This window comes from Scyliorhinus torazame, chromosome 19 (genome assembly GCF_047496885.1).
Source record: "Scyliorhinus torazame isolate Kashiwa2021f chromosome 19, sScyTor2.1, whole genome shotgun sequence".
NCBI lineage: Eukaryota > Metazoa > Chordata > Chondrichthyes > Carcharhiniformes > Scyliorhinidae > Scyliorhinus > Scyliorhinus torazame.
Window position 1 is genome coordinate 3,922,688 of NC_092725.1, and position 15,000 is coordinate 3,937,687.

General features: G+C 51.7%; 1 protein-coding gene across 4 annotated transcripts in view; it reads left to right on the forward strand.

Annotated features, from left to right (window-relative positions):
• cd2bp2 (CD2 (cytoplasmic tail) binding protein 2) overlaps nt 1–4,707 on the forward strand; it is a 27,825-nt gene extending 23,118 nt beyond the window's left edge. For all 4 annotated transcript variants that reach the window (XM_072484016.1, XM_072484017.1, XM_072484019.1 and 1 more), the window contains exons 6-7: nt 198–298; nt 1,221–4,707. In XM_072484016.1, coding sequence (XP_072340117.1) covers nt 198–298; nt 1,221–1,331 — 212 coding nt within the window. In that variant the 3' untranslated portion in view covers nt 1,332–4,707. The remainder of the gene's footprint in view (nt 1–197; nt 299–1,220) is intronic.
• Nucleotides 4,708–15,000: the final 10,293 nt, after the last annotated feature.

Sequence of the window (15,000 nt, forward strand, 5' to 3'; positions counted from 1 at the left end):
CTCACTCTCACACACTCTCTCTCTCTCTCTCTCACACACACACACACACACACACACACACACACACACACACACACACTCTCTCTCTCTCTCTCTGTCTCACTCTCAGGGGGATATCTGTGTGTTGACGGGTATAAACGTGGTTTGTGTTTTGGATTTTTATGGGGTAATAATGTCTCTGCTTTTTGATATCCCAGATGTAATCACAACCGGACTGACGGAGGTCCTGTGGGAATACAAGTGGGAAAACAAGGATGACGCCGAGGTCTTTGGTCCATTCTCGAGCAGTCAGATGCAGGTAGGATCAGACAGGTGCTTGTCACTGACTTTGGTGCTGATGAATTCATTAAGGGATGACCGGTCCCCTCCACATCCACGTTAGATGTCGGCATAATTCCTGGAAGGTGCAGTTGCTCCATGTAATGAGTGCCTTGATCATGTATTGTCAACAACTTAAATTGAGAGCAATCTGCCCCTCATGGCCTGCTGCCCCATTCCGTAAACTCCTGTCTGACCTGATGGTCAGCTCAATTCCGCCCTCCTGTCTCTCCCCTTCTCCCCCATCACTCGCAACTCCCCCTTGTCAGTCGGAAATCTGGCTCGATGAGGCAGAGCCCCCACTGCTCTCCCGGAGGGTGTTTCCCCAGACCGACCCCGTCCCACGCCTTCGAGAGACAGAATCCCTCCTCATCTCGTCTCCAATGGGAGACCCCGTTATTCTGAAACTGTGCTTCTCCCCCACCTAATTCTCCATGACGGGGGGTGGGGGGAGACATCCTCTCGGGATGCGTCCTGCCGAGTCCCCCTCCCTCCCCTTTAAAATCCGATACTTCTGGATAAGATCACCTTGTGTTCTTCTCAACCCCAATGGGTGCTGGGCCCCACCCTGGTCAAACCTTTCCCCGTGAAACAAACCCCACCCCTTCACCCCAGGATTCAGCCCAGTGAAACTTTCTGAACTGCCTCCGATGCGACTCTATCCTTCCGTGAGAAAGTAGCCCATTATCGTGCGCAGTACTCCAGCTGCGGAAACACCAACACCCTGTAGAGTTGTAGCAAGACTTCCCGACTGATGCTCCATCTCCCGCTCACGATAAAGGAATGTTTTTCCTCTCTCTGGAGGCCTCTTGATTCTTGACGTGGGTGAGGGTGTGGTGCGGCTGGAGTGTGTTTCGATGTGTCTAATTTGTCCCTCTCTTTTAAACCCCCCCCCCCCACAGGACTGGGTGGACCAGGACTATTTCCGGGATGGTGTCTACTGCCGCAAGGTTGCCGAATCCGGTGGCATCTTCTACAGCTCTCGTCGGATAGATTTTGAACTCTACACGTGACCCCGCACCCCTCCCGGGGAGTGTGGCGTGCGCTGTCCTTGCTGAGAGACAACCCCCCCCCCTCCCCCCACACACCTCCCGAGCCACGCCTGCTTTGGGAGGGGGTGGAGGGAAGCACGACATTGCCCGGAGACACCACCAGAGCCTTCCGCTTATCCATCTGCTGGAACTGTCTGCCTTCTAGGACTTGTTTGCTATAATAAGACAAGCCCTGATCCTCGCCCTGTTCCCGTCCCGGCAAAAGCCCCCCCCCCCCCCCCCCGCCCCCACGACCGCCCCCTCCACCTCCCTGGTGGCTGGCTGTTTGTGTGTTGTCGTTTTAAGCTGTGTGTTTATTTCAATAAGTAAAACATATTGCTGATTATTAAATATAGTGCGGAGTGCTGTGCTGTTGTGGGCAGTGCATCACAGTCTCAGTCGTCAAGAGTCGAGGGCCAGGGTGTCAGTCGCTGAAGGTAAGCATGCAGGTGCAGCAGGCGGTAAAGAAGGCAAATGGTTCATCGCGAGAGGTTTCGAGTACAGAAGCAGGGATGTGTTGCTGCAATTATACAGGGCCTTGGTGAGGCCACACCTGGAGTATTGTGGGCAGTTCTGGTCTCCTTCTCTGAGGAAGGATGTTCTTGCTCTCGAGGGAGAGCAGCGAAGGTTTACCAGGCTGATTCCAGGGATGGTGGGACTGACGTACGAGGAGAGATTGAGTCGGCCAGGATTGTTCTCGCTGGAGTTCAGAAGAATGAGGGGGGATCTCATAGAAACCTATAAAATTCTAACAGTACTGGACAGAGTAGATGCAGGAAGGATGTTCCCGATGGTGGGTGTGTCCAGAACTAGGGGTCACAGTCTGAGGCTACGAGCTAGACCATTTAGGACAGAGATGAGGAGAAATGTCTTCACCCAGAGAGAGGTCGACCTGTGGAATCCGTTACCACAGGAAGTAGCTGAGGCCAAAACATTGAATGTTTCCAAGAAGCAGCTCGATATCGCACTTCGGGCGAAGTGGGTCAAAGGAAATGGGAAGGCAGGATTAGTCTATTGAGTTGGAAGATCATCCGTGATCATAATGAATGGCGGAGCAGGCTCGAAGGGCCGAATGGCCTCCTGTTGTCGGTGTTTCTGGTCCAGGTCGGATTCTGGTCAAGGGGCAACTCCTTCAGAATGTTGATAGCTTGGGTCAGAGATGCGCCTGGTATCTGACTGAATGGGGGGGGGGGGCTAAGATTCTGGGTTGGTTTCCTCCAGGGTTCGGTCGCGCGGACACAGAAAAGATGTCTCCGTTTGCGGGTGTGAATCTGGAGACGGCCGGTGTTCCACATTAGAAGGGGTTGGTGCGGTTGACGCTGTGAGCAGTGAATGTGCGGGCCCGAAGCTCTGCCCGCTCTGAGACTGACCAGGACCCTCGCCTGTCGCCCGTCCTGAGGAGGGTTCACAGGTTGGCGCCCCACCTGCCCTGGCTGCATTGCGAACGCACCTTCTTTGCCTGGGCTGTGACGCCACCCCACCGCCCCCTCAAGATCTCCCCGGCGTAAGGTGGTTGCGGATAAATCCACCCGGTCGGGAAGTGTGGGTGAAACTTATTTTATCGCTGAATAGTTACGACATCAAAGGAAGCTCTTCGGCTCATCCGGGTTGGCACCAGCTCTCCGAAGTGAGCATCGTGACTTAGCGCCAGTCTCCTTCCTCTTCCCCGCACCCCCTGCACATTGTTCCGATTTGAATAGCCATCTCACACCCGCTCGAACTCCTCGGCCGAACCTGCTCCCACTACTCTTCCCGGCAGCGCAATTCAGACCCCACCCTGTCTCTCTCCGTCTCGGTCCTTTTACAAACCAGAGCAGTTTCATCCTACCCCATCTCTGTCAAGCTCCCCCCGCCCCCCCTAATGATTTTGAACATCTATTTTATTAAGATCCCGGACGAGCCCCCAATTTTATTACAGTCCCAGACCAGATCCCAAGAGTGGCAGGGACACTGGACAGAAACCCAATATTTTATTTTAATGTCAGACTGTGAGGAAAGGATTCCTCGCTCCCGGAATTAGGAATGTGGTAGATTAAAACAAACGTTATTACAAACAGTATTGAAATATCTTTAACTTCACACAAGGAAAAAGCTAATCACCTTAAACAATGCTGATCAATACAGTGATATAATAACCTTTAACTGCTATCTTTATTCCCACTGAAACTCATCTCGGGTCAACATCCACTTTTAAATACAGTTAGCACTCAGGCAAACTTGCTTCAGAGATGTTCTTTGAGACCTGTTTTCAGAGACAGACCAGAATCCTGGCAGAACAATGCAGGATCTCCAGCTGTCTTCACGGTTTGACTTCCAGAAACCAACTAACTGAACTGTTTGGAAAGAAAAATGCTAGTTTGTCTACAGACAGATCTTTAACTGAATTGTATTGAGAGCAGATGCTTAACTTCTGCTCACATCCCAATCTATAAAACTTAACTGCTTCTCTGCAAAATGCCTGGTAGTCTAGCTCCTATTAGTTACATCACTGTACCAAATTGAAACATTATGTATCTAATTAACTACTCCCCAGGGAATCCCCTTAATCCCCCCCCAAGAAACATTAGCCCAAGCTTTTACGATGCTTTAATTGCACGTCTGGCTCCCAAAAAGCCCAGCTGTCTTGCAAACCAGATTTTTAAAAACAGTACTGCAGCAGTCAAACACACTAACCCAGACTTTTAACCCTTACTGCACCCAATACATATAATGCAATTCATCAACCGGATCATTGGGCACTGAGACCCACTCCCGAGGCATCATTGGCAGAAAGCCAGAGGAAATGGCAAAAGGGGGCGAAGGGAGGGGGATTAAAAACAGGCTCCCAAGGCACATCAGCAGCGAAGACCCGCCCTGGGAGGTGACCTTTGGAAGGGCAGCGGTGTTGCTCTCTGCACTTAATAGATTGACAGTCTTCAAAGCAGTGCAGTCTTGTTTGAGAACAAGGGACTGAAACAAGCAGAGAGACGGCTTCTGAAGAGATACAGCCAGAGTTTCTGCATGGGTCTGACAGTCCGATCTCATCTGTATGACAGTGTCAAGAGATCGCTCTTTCGGAGCTGGTTTAGCACACTGGGCTAAACAGCTGGCTTGTAATGCAAAACAAGGCCAGCAGCGCGGGTTCAATTCCCGTACCAGCCTCCCCGAATAGGCGCCGGAATGTGGCGATTCCTATGTGCTATTGGTAGTTACGGTGGATTGAGAGCTGAGATGGTTTTCCCTTGATTTAGTGGGAATAAAGATAGCAGTTAAGAGTATTGTGTTCACGCATTGTTTAAGGGGTAATTGTAAGCTATTTTCTGGTGTGATATTAAAGATATTTTAATACCGTGTCAGTAATAAAGTTTGTTTTAATCTACCACGTCCTAATTCTTTGTGAAATCTCTCCTCGAGCGAGGAATCCTTTCCTCACAGTCTGACAACATCAAAATAAAATATTAGCGTTTCAGCCCAGTCACTGCTGGGGTCTGGTCTGCGATCGGAATAATAATTGAAACATAGAAGATTCTTGGGGGATCAGACAGGGTAAAGAGAGTGTTATGGGCCCGGGATTACAGAACCCCAAAGTGTTTCATGGAGTTCAACCGACCCACAACTTTTGATAGATTGTGGTATGGGGAGCACACGGCCCACTCTACAGGTGTGATACGGCAGAAATGGACAAGTGGTTTTTAAAACAAAACAATGTTTATTCTATGAACTCAAGTTAACCCTTTTAAAACAAACATTGAATATCTTAACACCCATTACTTCAAAGATAACCCCAAAAGACTACAACACTAAATAATCCTTCAAACTGTTCCTTTAAACATCCAAAAGACTGCAAAGCTTCAAAAATAGGAGCACATTAGGTTACATTCAATCTATTTATAGTCTTTGGATTGCAGAAATCAACAGACCAGCTCTGTGTTTTCTTCCTGCAGCTCTGAGCAAAACACACAGACACTCCCAGCTGTGTTCTCAAACTGAAACTCAAAAAGCAGAAGTGAGCTCAGCTCCCCCAACCCTCTGACATCACTTCAGTAATATGATCAGCTCCATTTCTTAAAGGTACATTGCTTAAACATCCATTTCTTAAAGGTACTCTCACATGACAATAGGGGGGATGTTTCCGCTCCCAATAGAGTGTAGGACCAGAGGGTGTAGCCGCACAATTAGGGGGTGCTCATTGCAGACAAATTTGAGGAAGAATTCATTTGCTCACAGACTGGAGAATCTTTGAAATTCGTGACCCCAGGAGGTTGAGTCCTTGAACATTTTCCTCTTATCGACAGGTTTTTAATCATGGGGGGAGTTGAAGGGTTGCGGAGAGAAGGCAGGAAAGTGTTAGTGAGTGAGTGTTAGATCAGTCAGGAATCTTATTAAATGGCGGATCAGGCTCCAGGGGTTGAATTGCCTCTTCCTGTTCCTATTTCCTACGGTTCACATACTGCCCATATGATGTGGCGCCCAGAAGCTTACAGACAAATGTCCCAGATACTGATATCACAATTCCTGGGTATCATAGCTATCATAGAATTTACAGTGCAGAAGGAGGCCATTCGGCCCATAGAGTCTGCACTGGCCCTTGGAAAGAGCACCTTGATCGGAACAGCATTTCCCACATCGACATCATGTACAACCATTTTAGTACTTGGTGAGTTACAGATTGGAATCTAATTGAGGTGTTCGGTGTGGTTAATATATAGAACAGATCTCCGGAAGTGAGTTACTGACTGGAATCTTATCAAGGGGTTCGGGGTGGTTAATATATAGAATAACAGATACCCGGGAGTGAGTTACAGACTGGAAACTAATCGATGGGTTCGGGGTGGTTTATCTATAGAATAACAGATACCCGGGAGTGCGTTACAGACTGGAATCTAATCAATGGGTTTGGGGTGTTTTATATATAGAATAACAGATACCGGGAGTGAGTTACAGACTGGAATCTAATCGAGGGGTTCGGGGTGGTTTATATATAGAATAACAGACACCCGGGAGTGAGTTACAGACTGGAATCTAATCGATGGGTTTGGGGTGTTTTATATATAGAATAACAGATACCCGGGAGTGCGTTACAGACTGGAATCTAATCGATGGGTTTGGGGTGTTTTATATATAGAATAACAGATACCCGGGAGTGAGTTACAGACTGGAATCTAATCGAGGGGTTCGGGGTGGTTTATATATAGAATAACAGATACCCGGGAGTGAGTTATTGACTGGAATCCTGTCAAGGGGTTTGAGGTGATTTAGATATAGAATAACAGATACCAGGGAGTGAGTTACAGACTGGAATCTAATCGAGGGGTTCGAGGTGGTTTATATATAGAATAACAGATACTCGGGAGTGAGTTACAGACTGGAATCTAATCGATGGGTTCGGGGTGGTTTATATATAGAATGACAGATACCCGGGAGTGAGAGACAGACTGGAATCTAATCGATGGGTTTGGGGTGGTTTATATATAGAATAACAGATTCCCAGGAGTGAGTTACAGACTGGAATCTGATCGAGGGGTTCGGGGTGGTTTATATATAGAATAACAGATACCCGGGAGTGAGTTACAGACTGGAATCTAATCGAGGGGTTTGAGGTGATTTAGATATAGAATAACAGATACCAGGGAGTGAGTTACAGACTGGAATCTAATCGAGGGGTTCGAGGTGGCTTATATATAGAATAACAGATACTCGGGAGTGAGTTACAGACTGGAATCTAATCGATGGGTTCGGGGTGGTTTATATATAGAATGACAGATACCCGGGAGTGAGAGACAGACTGGAATCTAATCGATGGGTTTGGGGTGGTTTATATATAGAATAACAGATTCCCAGGAGTGAGTTACAGACTGGAATCTAATCAAGGGGTTCGGGGTGGTTTATATATAGAATGACAGATACCCGGAAGTGAGTTACAGACTGGAATCTAATCGAGGGGTTCAGGGTGGTTTATATATAGAATAACAGATTCCCAGGAGTGAGTTACAGACTGGAATCTAATCAAGGGGTTCGGGGTGATTTAGATATAGAATAACAGATACCCAGGAGTGAGTTACAGACTGGAATCTAATCGAGGGGTTCGGGGTGGTTTATATATAGAATAACAGATTCCCAGGAATGAGTTACAGACTGGAATCTAATCAAGGGGTTCGGGGTGATTTAGATATAGAATAACAGATACCCAGGAGTGAGTTACAGACTGGAATATAATCGAGGGGTTCCGGGTGGTTTATATACATAGAATTTACAGTGCAGAAGGATGCCATTCGGCCCATCGAGTCTGCACTGGCCCTTGGAAAGAGCACCTTGATCGGAACAGCATTTCCCACATCGACATCATGTACAACCATTTTAGTACTTGGTGAGTTACAGATTGGAATCTAATTGAGGTGTTCGGTGTGGTTAATATATAGAACAGATCTCCGGAAGTGAGTTACTGACTGGAATCTTATCAAGGGGTTCGGGGTGGTTAATATATAGAATAACAGATACCCGGGAGTGAGTTACAGACTGGAAACTAATCGATGGGTTCGGGGTGGTTTATCTATAGAATAACAGATACCCGGGAGTGCGTTACAGACTGGAATCTAATCGATGGGTTTGGGGTGTTTTATATATAGAATAACAGATACCGGGAGTGAGTTACAGACTGGAATCTAATCGAGGGGTTCGGGGTGGTTTATATATAGAATGACAGATACCCGGGAGTGAGAGACAGACTGGAATCTAATCGATGGGTTTGGGGTGGTTTATATATAGAATAACAGATACCCGGGAGTGAGTTACAGACTGGAATCTAATCGAGGGGTTCAGGGTGGTTTATATATAGAATAACAGATACCCGGGAGTGAGTTACAGACTGGAATCTAATCGAGGGGTTCAGGGTGGTTTATATATAGAATAACAGATACCCGGGAGTGAGTTACAGACTGGAATCTAATCAAGGGGTTCGGGGTGATTTAGATATAGAATAACAGATACCCGGGAGTGAGTTACAGACTGGAATCTAATCGAGGGGTTCGGGGTGGTTTATATATAGAATAACAGATACCCAGGAGTGAGTTACAGACTGGAATCTAATCGAGGGGTTCAGGGTGGTTTATATATAGAATAACAGATACCCAGGAGTGAGTTACAGACTGGAATCTAATCAAGGGGTTCGGGGTGGTTTATATATAGAATAACAGATACCCGGGAGTGAGTTACAGACTGGAATCTAATCGAGGGGTTCGGGGTGGTTTATATATAGAATAACAGATACCCAGGAGTGAGTTACAGACTGGAATCTAATCAAGGGGTTCGGGGTGATTTAGATATAGAATAATAGATACCCAGGAGTGAGTTACAGACTGGAATATAATCGAGGGGTTCCGGGTGGTTTATATACATAGAATTTACAGTGCAGAAGGATGCCATTCGGCCCATCGAGTCTGCACCGGCTCTTGGAAAGAGCACCCCACCCAAGTCCACACCTCCACCCTAACCCCACAACCCAGCAACCCCACCCAGAATAACAGACACCCGGTAGTGTGTGACAGACCAGAATCTTATCAATGGGTTTGGGGTGGTTTATATAAAGAATAACAGATACCTGGGAGTGAGTTACAGACTGGAATCTAATCGAGGGGTTCGGGATGGTTTATATATAGAATAACAGATACCCGAGAGTGAGTTACAGACTGGAATCTAATCGAGGGGTTCGGGGTGGTTTATATATAGAATAACAGATACCCGAGAGTGAGTTACAGACTGGAATCTAATCGAGGGGTTCGGGGTGGTTTATATATAGAATAACAGATACCCGGGAGTGAGTTACAGACTGGACTCTAATCGAGGGGTTCAGGGTGGTTTATACATAGAATAACAGATACCCGGGAGTGAGTTACAGTCTGGAATCTAATCGAGGGGTTCGGGATGGTTTATATATAGAATAACATACCCGGGAGTGAGTTACAGACTGGTATCTAATCGAGGGGTTTGGAGTACTTTATATATAGAATTACAGATAACCGGGGGTGAGTTACAGACTGGAATCAAATCAAGGTAGACAGTCGGGGAGGGGGGAGTAGCTCTGGGAGTCCTCAACATCCACTCTGGACCCCAGGAAGAGTCAGGCCACCAGGCTGAACAAGGACAAGGAAACCACCTGCTGATGGGGGGCTGAATGGCCTATTTTTTGGGGTGTAACAGTTGGTGATTCGGAAAGGTTCTGGCTCACATGCAGCCGAGACCGGCTCAGGAGGAGAGGCTTCCTTCCCTGACGGACATGAGTGAACCAGGTGAGTTTTTCCTTTACCTTGTTATGGGAGAGGTGTTTTCAGAACCCCAAAATGTATCATGGAGTTCAACCAACCTCCCCCTTTAATGCTATTGTTGCTTTTCCGAGCACACGCCTTGTTCTCCAGGTGTGGGATTACAGCAATTATGGACAAATGGTTTTTAAAACACAAAACAATGTTTATTCCATGAACTCAACTTAACACCTTAAATAAATATTGGATCTCTTAACACCGCTTACTTCAAAGATAACCCCGAAAATATTATATCGCTAAATAATCCTTCAGTTATTCCTTTCAACATCCATGAGACTTAACACCTTTAAACAGAAACACATCAGGTTTCTCAAAACTGAAACATCTAAATGGCTAAACTGAGCTCAGCTCCACCCACTCTCTGACATCACTGTTTTCTTAAAGGTACATTGCTTAAACATCCATTTCTTAAAGGTACTCTCACATGACACCTCCCCCCAAGAAAAAAAAAACCCCATCAACTTCAAGATGGTTTCGTTTTTCATTTTTGCACCATCCACTAAGAAATGTACACAGTAAATGTATCTTTTCGTTTTAAAAAAAATCAACACACGCAAACAGGTATAATAATATAGTCCATTTTTCTTTGTTCGTCTTCCTCCAACCGAAATCCTTCTCGATTGACAGTCTCTTTGAACAAAGTCTCTGCACGATCCATCCATTCCTCTACTCCTCGGCATTTCTCTTTAGAATCAGATAATTTAGTTCAATCTGACCACAGAGTCCCTTGCAATTCTCCAATGCAGGAACATTGGTTACCACAGTTTTCAGGCAGTCAAACGCCTGTCGAAAGTCCGCTGTCCATTGAAATCTTTTACGTTTCTTTAGCAAGTCCATCAGTGGAGTAATCACGCCACAAAACTTTTGCACAAAGGTTCGATCAAATTCATTCATGTTAAGAGATCACATTGTCTCCCTTCATCTTGAGGGTATCAGAAACTCCTCAAGGAAAGTGATTCGGGCTTCTCCAAATTCACTTTCGGCTAGGTTCATCACCAAACCCGCCTCCTGAAGTTGATCGAAGAACTCCATACGATATTTTAAACGTTCTTTCCATGTCTAGAAGTTGGAAATAAAAGCAGATTGTCCCACTTTCTCATTGCAATCCTTCAAACGTGGGATAGGATAAGAGTCCGTTCTTGTAATTGCGTTCACCTTTCGATAGTCCACACACAACCGTTGGGTACTGTTTGGTTTAGGTACCATCACTATGGGTGAGCTCCATTGGCTGCAACCCTCATCAATTATGCCATTTGTAAGCATACTCTCAATCTCTTTGTTAACCTGTGCCAATTTTAAAGGGATAAGTCTATATGGAACAGCATTTCCCACATCTACATCATGTATAGCCATTTTAGTACTTCCCAATTTATCTCTACAAACTTGCCCATGTGATATCAATAACTTTCAGGTCAGTTTGCTATTCCTCTGAAGGTCGGCCGAGTTGGGTCGCGAAGGTCGGCCGGGTTGGGTCGCGAAGGTCGGCTGGCGAGGGTCCCGAAGGTCGGCCGGCGAGGGTCGCGAAGGTCGGCCGGGTTGGGTCGCGAAGGTCGGACGGCGAGGGTCGCGAAGGTCGGCCGGGTTGGGTCGCGAAGGTCGGCCGGCGTGGGTCGCGAAGGTCGGCCGGGTTGGGTCGCGAAGGTCGGCCGAGTTGGGTCGCGAAGGTCGGCCGGCGAGGGTCCCGAAGGTCGACCGAGTTGGGTCCCGAAGGTCGGCCTGGTTGGGTCGCGAAGGTCGGCCGGCGAGGGTCGCGAAGGTCGGCCGGGTTGGGTCGCGAAGGTCGGCCGAGTTGGGTCCCGAAGGTCGACCGAGTTGGGTCGCGAAGGTCGGCCGGCGAGGGTCGCGAAGGTCGGCCGGCGAGGGTCCCGAAGGTCGACCGGGTTGGGTCGCGAAGGTCGGCCAGCGAGGGTCCCGAAGGTCGGCCTGGTTGGGTCGCGAAGGTCGGCCGGCGAGGGTCCCGAAGGTCGACCGAGTTGGGTCGCGAAGGTTGACCGAGTTGGGTCGCGAAGGTCGGCCGGCGAGGGTCGCGAAGGTCGGCCGGGTTGGGTCGCGAAGGTCGGCCGGGTTGGGTCGCGAAGGTCGGCCTGGTTGGGTCGCGAAGGTCGGCCTGGTTGGGTCCCGAAGGTCGGCCGGGTTGGGTCGCGAAGGTCGGCCGAGTTGGGTCGCGAAGGTCGGCCGGCGTGGGTCGCGAAGGTCGGCCTGGTTGGGTCGCGAAGGTCGGCCGGCGAGGGTCCCGAAGGTCGACCGAGTTGGGTCGCGAAGGTCGACCGAGTTGGGTCGCGAAGGTCGGCCGGCGAGGGTCGCGAAGGTCGGCCGGGTTGGGTCGCGAAGGTCGGCCGGGTTGGGTCGCGAAGGTCGGCCTGGTTGGGTCGCGAAGGTCGGCCTGGTTGGGTCCCGAAGGTCGGCCGGGTTGGGTCGCGAAGGTCGGCCGAGTTGGGTCGCGAAGGTCGGCCGGCGTGGGTCGCGAAGGTCGGCCGGGTTGGGTCGCGAAGGTCGGCCGGGTTGGGTCCCGAAGGTCGACCGAGTTGGGTCGCGAAGGTCGGCCGGGTTGGGTCCCGAAGGTCGGCCGGCGAGGGTCCCGAAGGTCGGCCGGCGAGGGTCCCGAAGGTCGACCGAGTTGGATCCCGAAGGTCGACCGAGTTGGGTCCCGAAGGTCGGCCGGCGAGGGTCGCGAAGGTCGGCCGGCGAGGGTCGCGAAGGTCGGCCGAGTTGGGTCGCGAAGGTCGGCCGGGTTGGGTCCCGAAGGTCGACCGAGTTGGGTCGCGAAGGTCGGCCGAGTTGGGTCGCGAAGGTCGGCCGAGTTGGGTCGCGAAGGTCGGCCGAGTTGGGTCGCGAAGGTCGGCCGAGTTGGGTCGCGAAGGTCGGCCGAGTTGGGTCCCGAAGGTCGACCGAGTTGGGTCCCGAAGGTTGGCCGGCGAGGGTCCCGAAGGTCGGCCGAGTTGGGTCGCGAAGGTCGGCCGAGTTGGGTCGCGAAGGTCGGCCGAGTTGGGTCGCGAAGGTCGGCCGAGTTGGGTCGCGAAGGTCGGCCGAGTTGGGTCCCGAAGGTCGACCGAGTTGGGTCCCGAAGGTTGGCCGGCGAGGGTCCCGAAGGTCGACCGGGTTGGGTCCCAAAGGTCGGCCGGCGAGGGTCGCGAAGGTCGGCCGGCGAGGGTCCCGAAGGTCGACCGAGTTGGGTCCCGAAGGTCGACCGAGTTGGGTCCCGAAGGTCGGCCGGCGAGGGTCGCGAAGGTCGGCCGGCGAGGGTCGCGAAGGTCGGCCGAGTTGGGTCGCGAAGGTCGGCCGGGTTGGGTCCCGAAGGTCGACCGAGTTGGGTCGCGACGGTCGGCCGAGTTGGGTCGCGAAGGTCGGCCGAGTTGGGTCGCGAAGGTCGGCCGAGTTGGGTCGCGAAGGTCGGCCGAGTTGGGTCGCGAAGGTCGGCCGAGTTGGGTCCCGAAGGTCGACCGAGTTGGGTCCCGAAGGTCGGCCGGCGAGGGTCCCAAAGGTCGGCCGGGTTGGGTCCCGAAGGTCGACCGAGTTGGGTCGCGAAGGTCGGCCGAGTAGGGTCGCGAAGGTCGGCCGAGTTGGGTCGCGAAGGTCGGCCGAGTTGGGTCGCGAAGGTCGGCCGAGTTGGGTCCCGAAGGTCGGCCGGGTTGGGTCGCGAAGGTCGGCCGGCGAGGGTCGCGAAGGTCGGCCGGGTTGGGTCCTGAAGGTCGGCCGGGTTGGGTCCCGAAGGTCGGACGGCGTGGGTCGCGAAGGTCGGCCGAGTTGGGTCCCGAAGGTCGACCGGGTTGGGTCGCGAAGGTCGGCCATATTGGGTCGCGAAGGTCGGCCGGGTTGGGTCACGAAGGTCGGCCGGCGAGGGTCGCGAAGGTCGGCCGGCTAGGGTCGCGAAGGTCGGCCGGGTTGGGTCACGAAGGTCGGCCTGGTTGGGTCGCGAAGGTCGGCCATATTGGGTCGCGAAGGTCGGCCGGGTTGGGTCACGAAGGTCGGCCGGCGAGGGTCGCGAAGGTCGGCCTGGTTGGGTCGCGAAGGTCGGCCGGGTTGGGTCACGAAGGTCGGCCTGGTTGGGTCGCGAAGGTCGGCCGAGTTGGGTCGCGAAGGTCGGCCGGCGAGGGTCCCAAAGGTCGACCGGGTTGGGTCGCGAAGGTCGGCCGGCGTGGGTCGCGAAGGTCGGCCATATTGGGTCGCGAAGGTCGGCCGGCGAGGGTCGCGAAGGTCGGCCTGGTTGGGTCGCGAAGGTCGGCCGGCGTGGGTCGCGAAGGTCGGCCGGCGAGGGTCGCGAAGGTCGGCCGGGTTGGGTCGCGAAGGTCGGTCCCGAAGGTCGGCCGGCGAGGGTCCCAAAGGTCGACTGGGTTGGGTCGCGAAGGTCGGCCGGCGAGGGTCGCGAAGGTCGGCCTGGTTGGGTCGCGAAGGTTGGCCGGCGAGGGTCGCGAAGGTCGACCGAGTTGGCTGGGTTCATAAAGTTGGAGAGGATAAGGTTTGCCTTGAGAGGGTCTGCGCAGGGGTTCTCCAGGCGGTGGCAACCGTTCCTAGACTATCTCGCGGAGCGTTAGAGGAAGGTCGGTCAGCAGCAGCAGCTACCCTGGGGGGGGGGATGTCTCGTGAAGTGGGGGGGGGGGGGGGGCGAGGGAGGGGGAGAGGGAGGGAGGGGGAAGGGGGGTCTGCCTAGGGGGTGTTTGAGCAAGAGAACACATGAAAGATCTGGAAAACTGGCATGTACGGGAGGAATCCAGTGTACAAAGCTCTGTAACATACCGTTTTACCATGTTTATATCTTGCTATGTGCGTTTTCTTTCTATTTTGTTGAGAGGGGAGGAGGGGGGGGGTTTGTTTGTAAGGGTGAAAAATTGTGTGAAAAACTTTAATAAATATATATATTTTTTAAAGTTCAAGAAAGCAGCTCACCCACCACCTTCTGAAGGGCAACTTGGGATGGACAATAAATGCTCTCCGGACCAGCGACCCACGTCCTGAATTGAGTCCAAAATAACTCATCCAGGCAAGTGGAGAGGGTCCCATCACACTCCTGACTTGTGTCCTTGTAGACGGTGGACAGGCTTTGGGGGGGTCAGGAGTGAAGTTAGGCGGCAGGCTGCCCGGGGACTGTGCCTCGCTCCGAAGCCTGGTTCCTGCTTGAGAGAGCTCTCGTTGGATTCATCACTGCGTTGGCACTGATGCCTGGGGGCCCAGCAGCAAACCGGTTCTGAGGAGGCAGTCACGTTGGCATTCCAGATCCCAATGAAAGGATTGGAAACCAGACTCCACTGTCTCGTGTTCCCAGGGTTGATGTCACAATTGCCTGCCACCTCGTCGCAGATTGGAAAGGATTCATCCCCAGCTGGCCACCGAGCAGACAGCAGACTGGTTGAAGAGGA